At 40.3% G+C, this 19,406-nt stretch overlaps 2 protein-coding genes across 4 annotated transcripts; both read right to left on the bottom strand.

The window, feature by feature from the left end:
* Positions 1–74: 74 nt before the first annotated feature.
* On the bottom strand, positions 75–15,527 carry triobpb (TRIO and F-actin binding protein b). Of its 3 annotated transcripts, XM_088436691.1 has the most exons (18): positions 15,247–15,527; positions 13,763–13,908; positions 12,873–13,036; positions 10,188–12,186; positions 9,904–10,021; positions 9,562–9,633; positions 6,595–6,651; positions 5,752–5,820; positions 5,556–5,645; positions 5,368–5,477; positions 4,482–4,911; positions 3,390–3,627; positions 2,946–3,057; positions 2,594–2,753; positions 2,423–2,524; positions 1,990–2,076; positions 1,672–1,842; positions 75–959 (listed from the first exon to the last, which is right to left on the bottom strand). In XM_088436691.1, the coding sequence occupies exons 1-17, from the start codon at positions 15,493–15,495 to the stop codon at positions 1,681–1,683; spliced, it is 4,365 nt and encodes a 1,454-aa protein (XP_088292817.1). In that variant the 5' UTR covers positions 15,496–15,527; the 3' UTR covers positions 75–959; positions 1,672–1,680. The 3 variants fall into 3 exon arrangements, with proteins under 3 accessions (XP_088292817.1, XP_088292819.1, XP_088292818.1); XM_088436693.1 differs by lacking the exons at positions 9,562–9,633; positions 9,904–10,021; positions 10,188–12,186; ... (1 more) ...; positions 13,763–13,908; positions 15,247–15,527 and adding an exon at positions 8,069–8,442; XM_088436692.1 differs by lacking the exons at positions 9,562–9,633; positions 9,904–10,021; positions 10,188–12,186; ... (1 more) ...; positions 13,763–13,908; positions 15,247–15,527 and adding an exon at positions 7,957–8,022.
* Positions 15,528–16,516: 989 nt separating this feature from the next.
* On the bottom strand, positions 16,517–18,961 carry nol12 (nucleolar protein 12). The gene is made up of 6 exons (XM_088437387.1): positions 18,783–18,961; positions 18,490–18,595; positions 18,352–18,400; positions 17,966–18,111; positions 17,798–17,892; positions 16,517–17,045 (listed from the first exon to the last, which is right to left on the bottom strand). The coding sequence occupies exons 1-6, from the start codon at positions 18,890–18,892 to the stop codon at positions 16,832–16,834; spliced, it is 720 nt and encodes a 239-aa protein (XP_088293513.1). The 5' UTR covers positions 18,893–18,961; the 3' UTR covers positions 16,517–16,831.
* Positions 18,962–19,406: the final 445 nt, after the last annotated feature.

Here is a 19,406-nt window from a genome sequence, read left to right on the forward strand (position 1 = left end):
AAATGGACTCGACAAATATAAGGTATTTGCATTGAGACAAAATGTTGGTACAGTGCACATATTTCAGAGAGAGATGCATGGGCTTCTCATTTTATTGATTGTAAAATGCAGATAATTTACAAAACACCGGAAATACAAATTAAATATGTTTTTCCCTAAAAGGTAGAGAAGTCATTTTATCACAAAATTTTGTCAACACTCCCATGTTTGTCAACAAATTGGCTCATTGATGCAACAACTGACTTTTGTTTTAGGTCAGTAAATATGAGGACTGAGGGAGACGTATCTGGGGGTGTTAAAGAGGAAACAAAACATTTTTTTTTTTTTTTCAAGCCAAGAAATTCAAGGCTGAGTTTGTTTGGAGACCATTTCAGATTCATGTCTGTTCAGCCATCCAGGAATGCTCATTTGCATCGCTTTGTTGTTGTTATCTGGTTCTTTTCAGCATCTTTACAAAAATAACAAGAAGACCCCAGCTCAAGTTTGCTGTTTATAACAATACAACAAAAATAAGCTTTCATTTCAAAGCATATTTTTAAAAGCTGTACAGCATTAAAAAAAAAAAAAAAAAAGACTGAGATGACAGTAGCTCTATGTCATTTGGCGGCCTGACACATCAGGATCTCTTGGGTTGTCCATAGTAAAGGCTGACAAGAGAAAAATACCTGAAACTACAACAATAACGCTTGACAAATATTCCAGTTGTAAGACAAAATGCGCACTCATACATGCTTTCGCTCGCCAGGGGCCGAAGCTTCAGCAAGAATGGAAAAGTGCAGTTCATACATCACAAGTGGTCCAGTGTAATGAAGCCAGTTTGCAGCTCGTCCGTGCTGCCGATTGGCGGAATGATTGAAACTAAAGGCACAATCGCGGTCCCCGACCCTTCTCCTCAAAGTTCGACCGTTTTCTCTACTTTTCTGTGTCGTGTTCATTCAGTCACCTTGAAGTAAACACACCTGCAAAAGAGCAAACAGAACGATTCACGTCAAACATTTAAATACCATTTAATGCCCCGATAAAATTTCTAAATAATTCATGCAATTTTGTGCAATTGGAAATTTGACTTTTTGTGGATATTACAGTTGCCCTGAGACAAACTGTAACTGCAGTTGTAAGAGTGCGCGCAATAAGGCATGTTTTTTTTTCCACAGTCTCACCCTAATAACATAAGTTTTCAACAGCCTTTTTTTAATTTGGTTGATGCATCTTCAAAAGAAAAACACAGCTGCAGACGCAACAGAAATGACACCATCGAGCTAGTATTTTTCATTGTTCAACTGAAATGGAATGTCACACAAACCAAACCCTTCAACACATACGAGAAAAGATCCATATAAAAGTGTGTACTTTTCTTGATTTGATAGGCTATGTTTGTTCTTTTGACCAATCAGCATTTTAGCTGTAATACAAAGCTGTTCTGTACTCTTGAGCAAAAACTAGCACTAGCATTGAATTGCAACCATTAGTAGTTAGCGTGAATTGCAAAGAACACACCACAAACATTGTTAAACCAAATTTTGCTTCATTAAATTGTAGTGCATTTGTTAAACAATATTTTAAAAACTATTTTGGTGACCTATATAAATGGTCCAATTTTTCAAGTTGTAAATTCTTCCAGTCTGGACTGAGCCGACAATTGCCAACATTAAATGAAGCATCTATTGAAACCTTTGACTTTCAGTGGTCCATGCTGTTCCCCAGCCTTTGGCCCTCCTGCAGTGCAGCCATGGCCAGCCTCAAGTGCTCTTTCAAATTCTGGATCTCCCGCTCGCTGCGACCTTTTATCCCACTCAGTTCCTCGGTGACCTCCGCATATCGCTCACCCGCCAGACGTTTCTCCTGGTGTGAATAGTGAACAGTGTCAAAAAAAAAAAACAAGCCAAGTGTCAACATCCAACTAAGGGCAATGAACCTTTTCTTTTGGAAGATCTTGCACCAAGTTTAAGTATGTCATTACTCTCACACATACGCACACACACACAGTACCGTGTTAAGAAACTGCATTTCATTCCTTAGACAGCTGATCTCCTTATGTAAGTACTCAATCTCTTTTTCTTTCACCCTCAGAAGTACCTGGAAGAAAAACGAGTGCGGTTTTCATTTCCTGTTCTAAAGCCATGACACACATGAAACATGATGGCACAAATGATGCTTGCAATGTTGGGTTATGCAGCCAATGCCGGCTTTGGGGCATTTCAATGGATTCTGAACACATTTTAAAGCAGTGAATAAGGGAAAGAGCTGCAGTTTCCGCAGCTTTCTTGCCGTTTATACCAATCGGCTTAAAAAAAACGGTGGTAATGCTGCCACCTCATAACCACTTAACTCATGGTGCGAATATCTAAACGCAGCCTTTGTATACTGGATGAGGGGACTTGTTTCTTATTTACGTGTTGAGTTTAAAAATCAGGCTCTTCACCTCTAGCTCGCAAGATGCCCTCTTTTTGTTGTCTTTTGAACCCAGGTCTGAGTTGTTGCATCGCACGCGGATGAGCTCCTCTGCCAAACGGTCCTTTAAGTTCTGACAAGGATATTTCCTGATTAATATTCATTAGCATATTTCTTTTTTGGTACTTTGAATAAATCTTACTTTGTTCTCTTTTTTGAGCTGCTCCAGGTCTCTCTCCTTTTGACTGAGTTCCCGCTCCCTTTCAGCATTGCTCTGTTCAGCTCGGTTCAGCTCCAGACACTTCTGAGAGTAGCGCTCTGATAGTCCGCAGAGTTCTCTCTGCAAGGCCTGATTCTCTGCCCTGCAGACATGTAATAGCGAGCACAATTTTAAGTACCTAGTACCAAAGCGCAATGCTGTAAATTCTGTCGGAAAGAAGCAACTGAAAGAGTCAAGAAAAAGCGGTAAGTGAAATGAAAAGAGTACAAAATTGTAGCTTAATGTTTTAATAGCGCTTTCCTGGTTTCAACCATACTGACAAAAAAGATCTTACTGTTCTTGGAAGCGGAAGGTCTGTGGATCAAGCAATCCACTGCTTAGTCTATTGACCTTCTCCACCTCTCTCTCCAGCTCCTCCTTGTGTTTCTTCTTGACTGCTTCCATTACTGAAAAAAAAACATTCTTAGAAGTAATCATTTGCTTATGTGGAGAGATTCTAAAACTTGGTTCCTGTGAACCCCAGAGGTCCACATAACCCTAACCCTAGCAAAAATGAGCAATTATTAGCTGAAGGGCACTCATCCTGAATGATGTGATGAGTCTCCGGATTAAAAAAGTAAGAAAAGGTTTATGGAATGAGCAAACTCGACACTTGCAGTTCTATTTGTATTTGCATGAAAAAAAAAAGCAAAACCCACTGCGCAATTTGCCTCTGGATGTTTCAGTACTAGTCATCCCTTTTTAAAATGACACATTACTAAAATGTAGTCGGGCTGACCTCGTGACGTATCTTGAATCTCCTCCAGCAGCAGCCGGTTTTTCTCCGATTCCAACTCCGCCATCTGGCGTTCGTGCTGCCTCTGCAGCTCCGCCATCGCTTGTCGATGAGCGTGGTCCATGGCGGTCAGGCTGCGGCCGCATAGACCGTCGGGACCGCAGCCGCCTTCCACACCCTCACCCCCTCCCCTTCCTCCCCCCTGTTGTAGTTGTTCAAGCTGATGCCTCAGTGACGCCACCTGAAGAGAAATGGAGATACGAGGTAAAGCCCACTGAGAGTCAAGTTCTCACCCCAAGCATGACTGACGTTATCTTTTCAAATCCCCACGTTTTTGTCAATAGAAATATATCTTTGTTTAAAAAGCTGCCACGTTAAAAGACTTGGTGAGGAACTCCCAAAAATCACTAACCATCTGGAAGTCCACCAAAATAGATTGTAAATACGTAATCCAAAGCATCAAAATAACAATGCTCTCTGGCTAAATTTCAGCTTTTCGAATATCCTAAATTATTTAGAGAAGCAGATAATTATCAATCATAAATTGAAATATTTACATACATCTTTGGAGCAGTTTTTCATCTGTTTAGCAGTTTTTCTGACAGCATACATACTAAAAAATAAGTTTTCCTTTTTATCAATTTGAGAAAACATCTTGGTTTTGAATAAAGTGATAAACATGTTTTTGAATGATTCATTAATTAACAGGTTCATCACTCAGCCAGATATGTGAGTATTCTGCACAAGTTACAGTATTTGCTGCATTCTTTACTTTTGCCTATAGGTAAAACTGTTACTTTTAAGAGCAGCAGTATGTATATCTTGTGTAGAAGTTTTAAACACCATGCCAGAGGACACACAGGTAGTTGCACAGCAGACAAAAGATATAGCAGCATTCCCCAACCATCATTTTGATCAAGAAATGTTGGGCTTATGGGGAAAAACCGCTGAAGCAAAAGCAGGGCGGAAAAACAGAGCTGATGTCAACGATTAAAAGGGTGGAAGAGAGAAATACCTCATCTCAAAAATGATGAAGGGTTAATTTGCATTTCATTTTGTTTGCAAATTTAAAAAGAAAACATGTCCACACACTACCTCCCTCTGTAGCGCCTCATTGGCTGACTGGCTGGAAGGTCGCGACCCCACCGTCGGTTTCTCCTTTAAAGGCATACGTTCAAACTCCGCCCACTTTTTCTCAATCTCATCCTCCATGCGTAGCTTTTGATTGACTCCTCCACCGGTGCCTTTCCGAGAAAGCACGGCGTCCCACTGGCTGCTGGCGGCGTCCCGCGTCTTATTCTCCTGCCATAGGCTGTGCTCCTTTTGCTGGCCCTCCCCTATCTCTCGTTGATTGGCTTGCACGTGGCTGGACGAAGCAGGAACGGGAGACAGCTCAACGTAGTCAAACCTGCGCTGAGAGGGAGGAACATCCGAGGAAGCGTCAGCTTGTCGAGGCGACGGTCGCCGGGAAGGCAGTTGAAGGCGTGCGTGAGAGTTTTCTTTGTCGCTACTGCTATCAGGCAGCCTGGAAAATAGTTGAAGAAAAAAAATAGATAATAAAAAAGACTCCATATTTCTGCGTTCAGATTCCTTCACTCTGTGCAAGCGGACTGACAAGCATTGTGTTGAATCAGCATAAAATACTAGCAAACATGTTATTTTACTTTGCAAAACAATGATCAACATTTCTGCGATGCAGCTTCTGCACTGATAATTTGACAAATATTTTGTTTTTAATGAATGGATTGAATAAAAAAAAATCACCAATTGATTGTTAAAATAATCATTAGTTGCAGTCCTCTTGCTGTTTGTGTTAATTCTAGCAACGATGATATAATTAATGACGCATGTGTAAATGTCATTTTCTTTTCTACCGTTTTATCTTTAAACATCAATTAACCTCATTTTGATTGAGCCAGGAAAAATATAAGTATACTACTTAAAAACTTGACATCCAACTAAATAATTAAGCAGAAATTACTGCGTGATGTCTGGTGAGGTACTGGGCCTGATGCATTTCTTCAAAACCTCAATCCAGTTCCTCCTGATTCCTGCTGTCATAGCGGAGAGTGTGAACATGGCCTCTCGTGTCTGAAGAACAACAGATGAAAATGTTCTCAATTTTGATGACAAAAAAAAAACAAAATGGTCGTCCAGTGAAATACTTGCTTGTATCTGAAACCCATAGTTCTTCTCCACGTCAAACTCGGACACTTTGACGCAGGACTTCAGATCAATTTCCCCATCCAAGTCATCTTTCTGTTTGGAACACCCAAAACCCCTTTGTTTTTGTTTTTTTCCAAAATGTGTTTTTTAATGAATACGGTTTTATTTCTGCTTGAGAGATAAAAGACTATTAATTTACCTCTTCTGCACTGGAGTCTCTGTAGTACTTCAGTCCAGCATCGGTCAAAACAAACCAGTGCTTCTTCCACTGAATTTATAGAGCAGATATCACACGTCAGACAGAACAATATTAATATTACAGATAAGCCCAACTCATACATGAGAACAGAAAAAGTGAGAGTGAATTGTGCAGTAAGAAAAATAGAAACCTAAGTAGTGGATTACAACACATTTGCTCCTTTTTAAATAGAAAGCACTGTAATATTTTACTTCCTCTTTTTCGTTTACTTCATTTCCAGGCCATACTGTGTTGGTTTGTTAACATATCAGTAAGTTGAGAGGAGTTATTACCGTTCAGCCAATATCTGCGCTGTCAGGGGTTGATCAAATTGGCCAAAAAGACTTCACACAATCAACCAACCCACCAAACATTAACATCAGAGTCTTGTATTAATTTCTGCTTATTTGAGTCATTTAAGCTTTTTTTTTTTTCTTCTCCCTCAAAATTGGTTAAATGGGTACATGGTGTTTATGTTTATGCATGTCTTGATTTGGTGTTATTCGGTTAAAATTATAAAAAAAAAAAAAACACAATTGGAAAATACAAAAAATATATCCTGAACACTTACATTTAATTGTTTCAATAATTAGATACTTTTAAGTATGTGTATTTTAAATTACAATAAAAACATGTTAAATGAGATGAAATTCTATTTAATGACTAAAACTACTTAAAATACATAACATTTTTGCTAACATCATCCCCAAATACCAGCCCATCTGTTCATTTATGGACTGAAAAATGGCACCTGATTACAGAAGTATGCAAACCCCATTAAGTACATATTTTGTGGGGGTGTACCTCTCCACAATCATCCAGTTTTGACATCCATCCCTTCTTGAAGTTAAGGAGGTCAGGCTGAAGGGGCAGAGAATCACAGATCAACATCAGTAACTTTCACAACTATATAAAAATTCCTACATTACAAAGAAAAATGGCCTTTGCTCCTTATGTAATTCTCTGCTGACCAGAGAATTACTACTAATTCTAAAAAGCGTTAAAGCTGAAGGAAGGCAAAATAACATACGCCAAATGCTTGCAGCTTGGCACACGGTAAATTCAGAATGCTTTATTCATCCATTACAACCAAACTCCTCCAGGCACAATTGTATTGGCCTATTCAACCATCGCATTAGAAAAAAATGTTAATATTCACAAAAAAAAGTCTAAGATCACATTAAATGGTATGTAGGAAAATGTCACTCATTAATTAACAATGGTCGACTTATTTGGACAGTAATACTTTGCTATTCTGTTATAAGTGTAAAGTTAATAAATAAACAAAAAAAGTCAGTGTGAAAGCGAAACAATTAAGATATGAAAGAACTACCCATATTTTTTATGGACAAAGTTTAAACCAACTGAGTATCCCCCAAATTCCCAGATTGTGTTCACCTGTTTCTATGTTTTAGTATTATTTTTAATATTGTGAAGAGCTAGCCATATTTCCTATGGTAAAAGTTTAAAGCGAGTACGTCTCTCTCAAACATCCCACACCAGATTGTGTTCCGCGAGTTAGGTTTCTATGTTCTAGTATTACTTTTAGAACTGCTAGCTTTCTATGAGTTTTATTTTTAGAATTGTATCAGATTATCTATTCGCTTTCTATTTCAATTGTCGTTATGAGAGTTGCGGTTGAGCTTGTCTATTCAAGCTGTGTGAGCGATGACAAATATTTCACACATCAAATCATTTGTTAAGAACGTATGTGTCGAACTTGGCGGAGTGTGTGCTTGTATGCGCTTGCGTTCCAAAATCGACAAACGTGCACATTCCGATTTACTCTTTTTTTTTATTTTTTACAATCTTGCATATTATATAATGTATAATTAGAACGTTATTGTAGCTGACAAGGCGCCAATGCCATTACGCCAAATACATGTAATGACTGACGTACACCAAAGAACGGTTGATTTTTTTTCTGTAAACACTACATAAAAGTATACACAAGGAACACTTTTTACAGTACAAAAAGTGTCAAATGCGAGTTAGGAAGCGTACATAACATTTCGTGCAGTTTCAACACTTTGAAGGCGTTAACAGCGTTAAAGCTAGCAACTTTAAACACACCCTTGAAGTGTGACACACGCTGACTAGGATGGCTCATTAAAAGTAAGCGTGTAATAACATGTAAACGCAAAGTACAAATGCAAAATCGATAACCTTTAACAGTGAGGTGATTGCCATTTGAACACCAGGTTTCACGTGAAAAAAAAACGTCTATCTTTGAGGAAGGAAGAAAGGAAAGACGTTGCTTTGAAAAAAAAAAACTTACCGTCATGATAACAGGATCCGGATAGGACGGGTGTTGAAGAAAAAGAAAAGTACCGTTAACTCATGAAAAAAAAACACTTCTAATCTCTATCGGAATCCCCCGTTCAACTTAAGCAACCCGGCAAAAAAAGTCGTACAACTTTCTTGTACAACACCAACGTTAATCGATTTTGGGTAAAACCACGCCATTCAAAAGTCCCATCAAACCAAGCTTTCGACGTTCACAAGCAGGAAGTGAAGTCCGCCAAACACAGAAAGCTTTCACGTAAACACGGCTAAAAAAGACAAAAATGTGCAGCGTGCAATTGGCCTGTAGCGACACCACTCGTATTTTTGACTTGTGCTTCACTTCCTGGGCGACTCCGTTCGACTCTTTGAAGAAAACACAGCTCTGTAGCGCCCTCTCGCAGCACGCACCAAAACTGTCAGCGCCAAGACGAATAATCATGAATACCACGTCGCCCGTTGCCGTGATACGTCCGCGAGTCCGCCATATTTGATGTGGCAGATCTATCCTATCAACTACAGTATATACTGTCATGTTTAACTGACATTGAGCGACAAGCTAAAAATACACAATCTTTTTGGCAGATGTGCAATGTAAATAAATATTTAAAAGTACAAATATAAATTTGTCCACCTCTAGACTTTAGGGGAATTACATTAGTGGTACCTGTGAGTTTCCTACCATTTTTACATGAATGTCATATCTTTCGACCAACTCCTTCCTTCCACGGGTCATTTATTTTAAAAGCAAATTCAAATAACAAAACACATTTCAGTATGTTTTAAAATAAAATGAGGCTTTATGAAACCCTGACTGCATTGTATGATAAAGAATCGTGCATGCATGTACAGGTATGGCCACACCGATAAATTTCTGGATACCCTGATAAAAAGTCATTCTTAAATCTTAATCCCATGAGATGTGGTTTTGAGGAGACAATGCCAGTTGGTTGTACATTTACATAAGCAAAGGAATGAGCCATCCATTCCACGTTTCCACATCTAATATGGCAGCAACTCAAACATGCGATTATCGCCACGGCGATGTTTACGTCCATATATCTACTGTTTGCACCACCTACATCCAGTCACCCTTCTTTGTCGCTCTTGGTTTCACTTGGTGTGGCCCAGGAATTTCAACACATGCCCCAGCCAGCAGACCACAAGTGACAAAGCTCAGTATGAAGAAATGCCTGTAGGCATTATACACTACAAAGTCAACAAAACAACTGCGTGGCAACAAAACCAAGGTTCAGATGCAGTGTACAATTGATAAACACAATATTGATGATGATATCGAAGCCGTCATCTGCCCTGACAATGATAAAACAGAATGACCATGTTTATCACTGTATATGGGTAGACTTTCTTGCATTAATCCAAGGATTCATCATAAGAGGTATTTAAAGTATATAACAAATGCGTTTTGATTCATCAAGAGAAATTTTCAAGAAAGTAAAGTTGTTTTGTACTGGCTGAGACAAATACCTGCATTGATGGTGATCTGTGATGCTGATCTTTCCAAAAACTACCTTCATCTACCGTGGGACTGCAAGACCTCTTAAAAAAAAAACAACCTCATAGTTAGGAAGAGTCCATAAAGGAACATGAAGTGTTTGTCCTTAAAAGCATTGGGTGGTTTGTACAACACAATACCATTCAATAAATCTTTATCTAAACAGCACTTTCACAATAGAGACAGGTGTAATAATGTGCTAGGTGGGTGATGTTTGATGTTGGAGTGGTTATTATCAAGACGACAAAAGCATTTGTGTGAGTGCACGGAAATGCTTCTGAAACCAAGACTATTATGATTATCTCTGAACCCACCTGCAATGAAGAGGAGGATTGAGCTCGAGATAGATACCCGCTGCCCCCATAGTGCCATTCTCTGTCGGTTTCCCTTGTGTCTTCCCATTCTCTGGAGGGATGCTTGCTTAGGGAGTGGCTGAAACAGCACAACGGACTTATGTCAGATGAGATCGATGTAATTAACAGAAGAAGATCATGTTAGCACTGAATGCAAGAATACAGCAACTGTGAATCCTAAAAAAAAAACACCCTGAGGACATCTCACTTTGAAATTGTATAATTGGGTTGGATCATGTCTTTACCTGGCTGGTTTGAAGAGTTCCTGTCTCCTAGAACGCTGGGGGTTCGGAGGGCTCTCCGTGTGGCCGTGGTCCCCCCTTTGATGGATCGTTTTGACCTTAGGCAGATCAGCCATTGTGGCATATTCCTCCTTGTTTCTTCCAGCGGATGCCAAAGACTCAGAGGAATCCATGGAACTCTGCGATAAGGTATGACTTTGCATTTTCATCTGTGCTCCGGGTGAAGGGCTCCTCCGTGGATGATGTCTTTTGTTATCGGGGGAGACGTGGCAATCTTCGAGATCGTGTCGTCCGGCCCTTGATCGGGAACCGGCGGGGCTTCGCTGCGTTTGCGAGGCGAAGGAAGCTTTTCTGTTGTGTTTTGCATTCTGCATTGTGGGAGAAGCAGCACGGGAAAGCGAGGAACTACGCGGGGAATGTGTCGATCCCCGCCACGACCGAGGAGAGCGATCATGAACAGATTTGGAGTCACTGTAATTGTTTTTTCGCTGAAATGAGTGGCCAGCGTCTCCATTAGTGGCATTTCTGAGAACGGAGTATCCAGGGGGGTCTTTGGTGGTATTTCTGGACGGGGAAGAGTTTCGGCTATTATTATTTCTCTTTAGAGAGCTGCTAAATTCGTTTTTACGAAATGAGGTTTGGTGATGGGGACTATAGCTTCGCCTCAATGGCGAAGAACTACGACTCTCATGGCCTTTAACCTCAGACTTGTGCAGTGTAGACACAGCAGGAGTTTCATAACTTCTCCTTGAGGGGGAGGAACTTCGACTTTTGCAACCATTAAACAATGTGCTGCTGACAGTTTTTCGAAGTGAATACTGAGCAGTGGATTTATAGGATCTTTTTTCAGAATAGTTATCATGGATTTGACTGTGATAGCCAGTATTGAATCCCGTCTTGTTATGCTTTGGCTGACTTGAGTCATAACCACATCTGGTAGGCGAGCCGCTTGGGTTGTCATGATCTCGACCGTTAAGTCCATTTCGCAGGAGGGTCTGACTTTCAATGTCATAGCCTTCTCTTATCGGAGACCCGCAGCGTCCATGGTAACTTCTTCCATCCAGCGAAGTCATTGATTCTGATTTGCGAAGAACAGATTGGCCCAATGAACTGTAGGTTCTTCTTGTGGGTGAAGATCCGCGACTTTCAAGGCGACTCTCGGAAAGTCTACGAGATTGAGCATTTGTCAGATCGTTGACTCTGTTTAAGGAACCAATAGAATTTTCACTTTTGCGGAGTGACATTCTGCCAGTAGATGAGCTTCTGCTTTCAAGACCCCGACCACTGGGGGATGCACTTACTTCTGTTTTTCGTAAGGCACTCCTAAAATCAGAGACTGCACTGGATTGCGATTTGACTGAACCAGCAAATGCTTTAAAATTTCTTGGCAAAGTTCCAGAGTCTACACGTCGCCCATGTGATGCTTGCATGGAGTCTCTCAATCGTGGTTCTCTACCTTGAGACCACCCTACGCCATTATGCCCTCTGATGCGTGAGGAAAAGTCACTATCCCTCAATCGAGTGTTTCCACGTGCCGGGGAGGAAGATCGAGATTGTAGAGCTGAGCTTTGCTTTGAAGAATCAAAGCGGCCGGTTTGTTGGTGGGAAGAAGAAGCATTTCCTCTACCGTAACTGACTAAACCTTTTCGCTCCACAGAAGCCAGAGACTCGGCTATTTTAAATGGAGTCGGACTAGGCGACCGAGCGCCGACCTGCGCTTCAACCTCAACAGCAATATCGTAGGGGTCAGGAGGATGGAATTCCAGAGGCAGCTCTTCATCCAGAGCCTCGGGTACCTGCCTTTCAGAGGCCAGACCAAGATTGGGATTTCTGAAGGGAATGGTATCTTTTGGCTCAATGTTTTTGTTGCTAAAGACTGGATGCCCTCTCTCAAAATGACGAAAAGGCGCTTGGGGGCTGTTATTACGGGGTGCATGAACACCCGCTGCCCTTCCCAGAGAGAAGTAGCCGCTTTCCCGCCTCTCGCTTTCTCCTTTAAACCCTGGAGGAAAGGTGAAGTCAAACAATGAGACAAAAACAGACTTAAGGAGTGGTAACGCTGAGACAAAAATACTGAGCACCAGAGTTTCCTGACACAAACAGAGCAACATACGTATAATGGATTATGTTACTGGTGATTGCTCTAGGACACCTCAGGTGGTGGCATCACAAGTAGTGCCAGGTAAAGAACACCTTAGGCTGTAACAGGATATACAGTCAGGTGCAGTAAGTCATAGGTTTGCAGAAGGTTCATACATGGAACTTCACATTCTCAGATAAAAAGTCTAGCGGTGAGGCTATCCAACCCAACATGGTTTAACAATCATTGCCATTGCCCAAAACTGACAGAGATGTACAGGTACAAACGTCAGTGAGCTTTAGAACCGGCCAGACATAAAGTGAAAGTTCAGTCAGGTATAACCAAAACAACTTGAGACAGAAATGATGGATGAAACAACCTACTGTAAGTCTTTAAATGGAAAACGCTCATTTTTATTTCCATATCTGTAAATAAAGGCATAATTTTGCCACTCAAAACATCCACAGAATATATAATTAGCATCAATGATCGCTCTGCAAATGATGACATTGCAGCCGTTTGCCGATCTAGCATAAAATGGCAAATATCAGTCAAACTCAAGTCTCAAGTTCTGAAGGCTTTGCTAGCCCCAACCGCAGAACACTGACCTGCACGCCCATTGATGCCATCTCTGCTCTGAGCATCATCCACCCAGGCCCGAAGGGGCGTTCGGTGAGGTGACGGGTCATGGCGTGTCATTCTCAGCGGCGGGTGGTCATCCTCCGTACTGCCGGAGCCACTCAGCTCCTGGTCGTCGCTCTCGTCAAGACAACTGTTTGATACGTGCCATAGAATGGAGGTGGGTAAATTAGAATAAAAATAAACTAAGCAAAGAAAAGTCTAAAATTGTGATAGATACTGATGGTATGGTATTTTAAATGACTTTGTATTTGTCCTTTCAGCAGTATGTTTTTTAATTCAACATTCTTGCTGTGTTCTTAACCATGCCGTCATATTATTATAGGTCTACAATGGGCGGTAAAGATTAAAAAAAAAGAAAAGGACATGGAGATTGGAATGCTACACTCAGGTAAACCTAAAATTAGATTTAAAAATGTGTAAAAACCGATAAACTGTGCTGCAAAATAATGCTAAAGTGAAAATCCAAAGTGTGTACCATGAGCATGCACAAAAAAGGGATTGCATTGGGGACCTATGAAAAACTAAAACAAATAAATAAATGTAAAGGATAGTTAATTACTGTTTGGAATCCATACAAAAGTAAAATCAACTTTAGTAGCCACTCTATCCATACTTCCATCTATCTGCACAGCCCTAATTTAGTCACTAAGAATTGCAATGAGGCAAATGAGAAAAGGTCTGACTATTTTTTTTATATGACTAGATAATCTAGTTTTCATTGTATAAAATTGAAAAAAAAAACACATACACAATGCAGATATATGTTTACATTTAACTTAAATATATAATCACAACAAAGAAATTACAACTTGGGCTTGCAAGGTAAACGGAAAAAAATCACAAGTGGTGAAATTACCTGTCAGTGCTGGCGTCGTCGTCTCCGTCCCAGATATACAGCTGACAGTCTGGGCTCAGAATACACAAAGAGTTCTCGGCGTGACCTGGCCCACCTCGAGTGACATCACAGTAGCTGCTCACCACCGACAAACGGTCCGAATCCTCCTGATAAGAAGATCAACACGGAGCGATCACAACCGCCAAGTTCCAATAGGCAGCACCACGTTTTCTCCAAATATTTACAGCAGAAATTGTCATTCAAACTCATTTGCATAAGAATCATGAAATTTGTCTCCAACACTCTCTCACCTCTGAGACGCATGTGCAGCCTGTTCTTCGATTAGGGTTACACTTCTGTAACTTGACACAGTTTAAGGCCTTTATCATGAATTATTTACATTTTTCTTACCACAACCGCCCGGTTTGAATTTGTTTTTTTTATATATAGCTTAATCTACCTGTAGAATTGGAGACATGATACAAGCAAGAAATGTAAAAAGAGTACTGTGCGCTTTGTACTGTGAAGTCCCACTACACTATCAAAAAAAATCACATTTACTAGTTAAAATGAGGCAAAAGATTACAAGCAATATTACCAATTACATTTTACTGTGCTTGGTATCGAGTCATTTTTCGTTCTTATTAATTAAAGGAGATCCTAAATCATTTTTGATTTATTATCAGTAGCTTTGGATAGATAACAAAAGGGAATTAATTAACTTTAGATTTTTTTTTCTGTCATGTGCAATTATATACAATTTTGTTTGTACTATTTACACATTTAAAACGTTTGTATTTTTCATATCAACTCAATATTTTTGTTATAGGTGTCGATCAGGTTTTGTTTTCAATTCAAAGCAACTCATATTAGACAAATATTAAGTGTCTCATTATCAATTGATAATATTGCTTGTAATCTGACGCCTCATTTTAATTGAGTAAATGTTTTGTTTTGTTTTTTTTCCCTGCACATTGTAAAATGGCCCTGTTTGCCAAAGGCTAAAATTGAGAAGATCTGGTACGCTGCACCGCTTCTTCACTTTCAGCGATGGCTTCAGGACACAAGTCAGATTGTGTAAAGACGCACAGCTGTGAATTGTAAGTCATTCAAGGTCATAAAGCATCAACCGCATCATCAAGCTGACTGAGAGAAATAACAAAATGTGCAAGGCTATTATCTGGGAAAAAGGGGCCTAATTTGAAAAATCTAAACATAAATAAAACATTCTATTTTGGATAACATTTTTGGTATACCAAATAATGTCAATTACCAAATTATTAACCTAGATATCAGGACATCTTTGAGGAAGAACATAATTAGAAGGTGCTGCACGCCTTTGACTGGTACTGTAGCCTCTATTTCAATCAGCTCATCCTCAAACCCATTTAATCCCATCACTCATCACACATTCACCATGTGGTCTCGCTTCACACTCTTCTTTCCACCTAAGTCAAGCAATAAGCGTACTGCAGCTTCCTGTCCGCCCATCTCATCTTTCTCACCTTGCTGCTGGTGTCTTTTTCCTCTGCCTGCGAGGGGATCGGCGTTAAAAGCATTCCATCGCCCGGCGCCGTCCCACGCTTGACCCCGGTGACAGTCCCTACAGTGGATTTCTGCAGCGGGGGTGTCTCAGTGTTGTCCCCCGCGCCCTGATGAAGGTGTCTTTGACGCAGACAGTCGTGGCAGCGGGAGGGGTCGAAGATGTTGGGTTGAAACTTGGGGCACACGGGCTCGTCATCAGAGGGAGGCATGGTGATTTTGGAACGTGAATTGTCATGGCATCCTGTGTTGACAACCACGAGACAAGAGCATGAGAGAGAGTCCCTGGCTCTTAGCCAGGAAATGCAAGATAGAAGTTTTCCAATTCTCTACCAAAAAATCATTATCTAGTGAATTAAGCTCAGCAAAACCTTGCTTTTTATTTGCAGTGTATGTGACAGTTAATATGTGGTCAAATGTGTTTTTTGGTCATGTAACTGTCACTTAAAATGTTTTTTACGAATGACAACCGATGAAGCAGCAGAAAGAAATTAAATGAAGCATTTTCAATACAATCAACTAATCCTACTGAGACTTACACTTTGTTGAAAAGTACTGCAGTGGTCGGTCATGAATTGACTTGTTCTTGAGGAAAGAAAATAAAACATAGCTGGAATATGGAACATAACAGAAGCTGATAACTAATCACTAAGAGTGAAAGCGAACTACAATCTAAACAAGAGTTCTTCAATCCTGCAATATTATCACTAAGTCCAAGGCCTGTGGCTCATGCAATGCCCAAAATAAGAAACAGCAGAGAAATTTACTAACGGTATTTCAAAGTAAATGATGATCCTTACCTGACAAGAGAAGCTTCTTGCCGCATTAGTGGAACTGCCCATTGACCCCCCAGCAGGCACATGGCTCACCCTCATGGTCTCTATAGTCCCCGGCTGCACATCCTTCCTATTGGCTGGAAAGACAATGAGTGAAACAAAAGCATCCATGACAGTGCCGCGGCTCCACATTAGCAAGGTTAAGGCTCAGGGGTCGACCCCGAGGCCACTTGCCTGCGAAGCCCCCCTGGTATTACGTTTCACGGCTTTAGAAAGCGAAGTGAAACGCTCGCGCCGGCGGCAGCTGGCACACGAAGGCTCGGGTTAGCGTAAATAAATAAACATGCTGAACATACATTAAGGCAACTGCTGCGCTGTTCTGAAAGGGAAAAGATAGTATTGAGCAAAGTATTGCAAATTTTTAGGGTGTAAACAACAGTGCAGAGGGACTCAAGTGTGACAATGTTAGGTTTTAATAGAAGGGTGGGTTAAGCTTTATTCATAATAACATTATTTATTATTATTTGAACTACAAACACAATCATGACCGCGATGTTGCTCTCATACGCGAGCTTTGCCGCTCAAACAGGAGTACAGTATGCGGATCCAATACTTGTATTGGTTCTCATTCAATTGAGTGGTCAACATGATTGGCCAAATAAATGGGAGAGAAGAGAACAGGAGGAAAAAAAACATGTAATTTCCACATGAGCAGGCCGGAGCCAGCATCTGAACCTTAGAACCGTGTCAATAGTCCGGAAAAGACGAGCGGTCAGTCTTGTTGATGCGGCTTCTTCCCTGTCATTCGCCGTCTCTGCCGCTTGCCGGTTTTGCTGGCGCTTATTTTGCTCTCGCCGATTCTGTTGTCAAGCTTCTTGTCAGTCTGCCGGCCTCGTCCTCCTCGGCCTTCCTGCTTCCCTTTCCTCTTCCTCTTCCCCTTCCCCTTGCTGGTGTACGCACTGAGCGAGGCGGTCAGCGAGCGGATCCTGCACAGTAGGGGGGACAGATGGACTAAAGTGCAGCTGGGCTGAGTTGAGCAAAGAATGAACAGGATTTCTAAGTCAGCTGTATGTCACACATAACACCTGGCAGCTGTATGTTTTTTTTTTTTTTTAGGTTTATGTATTGTGTGTGAAAATAGATCACCAATTCTTACCTTCGAGCAATCGTTCTCAAATAGTGGTACGTGAAGGCTTTACAGGGGATCATGAGATAACTTAAAAAAACAAAACTGTTGTATGTGTTTAGGAGTTTTAGGTGTCATTAAAGACATTTCCACAAGAGTTGTTCGTTGATAGGTTGTATGATGGTGACTTTAAGACAGTGTTCGAAAGTGAGGTACGCAAGCGCCCTCTAGTGGTATTCAACTTTGAACTTATATTGAGCTACAATTTCAGTTATTTTCAAGTGCAGTATGGTTTAATTGAATTCCTATTTAAGTGTAGCTTTTTTTTCTCTAAATGTTGCTTTATTTCACGTGTTCATGTTCAAACCTGACATAATGAAGCAAGCCTTTTAGGAATCATTGATTTGCCGTTTAACAGTGAACCTAGTACTGTTTCGTTTTTAATGTTGGTAATAACGGTTGTATAGCTATGTAATTTTTCAGGGGCAACTGAGTGTAAAATTTAAGAACCACTTCATATTCGCCAATATGTGCATTTACATTTGAAGTCACAGCTGACCTAAAACGATGCCCGATTTTCACGGGTTGCAACGTGCATGAATAGAAGCCTACTTTTTGTTCAAGATTGGATTCCCAGCTTGTTTTGGCATACTTTTCGGTTTCTCCTCTTCCTTCTTATTTTCATTTTCTTTATGTTCCTCATTGACCTAGAAAGAGAAAAAACCCAGAAAATACAGGAAGTCAAAAACACTCATCGCACGCGCCAGTGAGCGTTCTCACCTTATTCGTTACTCGTTCAAGCATGTGATTGGTAGTGAAGTCCAGATCACTGATGGTAGTCACTGTGACCGTGTGATTTGGATGGTCAAACTGCACAGACTCTGTCGTACTGGTGATCACATCTTCCAGATCATCTTCACTTTCCTCTGTAAATACATACGTACACAATGCATCAAGTTGTGAATCATATACAGCGGAGATCTTTTTTGCAATAATTTGATTGGCGCTGTTTGGTGTCATTGGCCTCAACTTCACAATAAGCAGCATTGACGTTAACTATCAAATTAATATAGACCCCAAATACGCTTTTGTATTTAAAACAACCACAGCTTATATTCACAGAGTTGTCATATTGCTAGCACTAATCAGAAACAGGCCTGACTCACCAAGAGCTTCTTTTCGCTCCTTCAGCATCTTCATGTATTCATTATGCCTCTGAAAAACAACAGTTATCAAAGCAGCACCGTTCTTTGTGATTCTACAGGGTAGTTTTTAATGATCCTCTAATGTAAAAGGGCACTTACCTCTTCTCTGACTCTGTTGTGCTCGTCCTTGATTTTCTTGCGTATTTCTGCTACAGCTGCTTTCCTCCTTTCCACTTTCCTCTTGTGGAAACCAGTGAGATATTGTCTGACAGGAAAATGCATCAACACAGTACAGACATCTGCCTTTAGCAATGCAGAATATATTGTCTAAATATGCTCAGTTTTAATTTAATACTAGAATAGATACGTTTGTATTGTTCTGTGGGCGAAGTTTGGAGTGTACAACAACACTGCATCATATTCAAGTTATTTCTAAGGTAGGCTTCACTTACTCTCGCTCTTTGTCGTCAAACATCACGACGCATTTATTTTCTCTCTTTTTAGAGCCAGGCTTGAATTTGGTCCGAGTAGGGACATTGTTTGTCTTTTTTCTGTTCTTCATCGCTCTGTGTGCTAATTTTCCATGTGCATGAGTTTTCCTGTCTTGCTACTTCCGGATTTTTTTTTTCATTGCGCGATCCAAAACGAGGTCCGATAGAAAACATGACTCACGAGAAACGTTCCTGCACTCGAACTAAATCCGTACATTAAAACTAGGATTATAATCTATTCACATACAATTCCTACTGTTATGCAGTACTTTCAAAAAAGTTAAAGTATTACAACTTTTAATTAAATTTCAAAAAGTAGGTGTAAATATACGTTCACCTTTCGAGGTAAATTCAAAATTATTTTACCTTCTCTATAGTTCTGACTGTAACAGCTGTAAAACGTTTTTTTTTTTTTTTCCCTACTGATATTAAATAAAATCTTCAATGGAAGGTTAACAAACTGCCAGTGACATTCGGCAGAGGAAAAGTTTCTTTGGAGACCAGGAAAAGAAAAGAACACTAACCACCGTCACATTTTGTTTTATTTACAAAATAAAATACACCAAAATCAAAATTTGGAAAGTA

Source organism: Hippichthys cyanospilos, chromosome 16, assembly GCF_059441005.1.
Source record: "Hippichthys cyanospilos isolate Australia breed blue-spotted pipefish chromosome 16, RoL_Hcya_1.0, whole genome shotgun sequence".
Taxonomy (NCBI): Eukaryota; Metazoa; Chordata; class Actinopteri; order Syngnathiformes; family Syngnathidae; genus Hippichthys; species Hippichthys cyanospilos.

Excerpts from the sequence above, each read along its gene's own strand:
- triobpb (XM_088436691.1), bottom strand. The coding sequence starts at position 15,495 with ATGCCTCCCTCTGATGACGAGCCCGTGTGCCCCAAGTTTCAACCCAAC. Across the intron at positions 6,652-9,561 it reads ACAGATCACCATCAATGCAG|CCTGACCTCCTTAACTTCAA; the intron begins GTATTTGTCTCA and ends CTGCCCCTTCAG. Across the intron at positions 1,843-1,989 it reads AAATGCAGTTTCTTAACACG|GAGAAACGTCTGGCGGGTGA; the intron begins GTACTGTGTGTG and ends TATTCACACCAG.
- nol12 (XM_088437387.1), bottom strand. The coding sequence starts at position 18,892 with ATGAAGAACAGAAAAAAGACAAACAATGTCCCTACTCGGACCAAATTC. Across the intron at positions 18,401-18,489 it reads ACAACAGAGTCAGAGAAGAG|AGGCATAATGAATACATGAA; the intron begins GTAAGTGCCCTT and ends GTTGTTTTTCAG. Across the intron at positions 17,893-17,965 it reads TTGAACGAGTAACGAATAAG|GTCAATGAGGAACATAAAGA; the intron begins GTGAGAACGCTC and ends TTCTCTTTCTAG.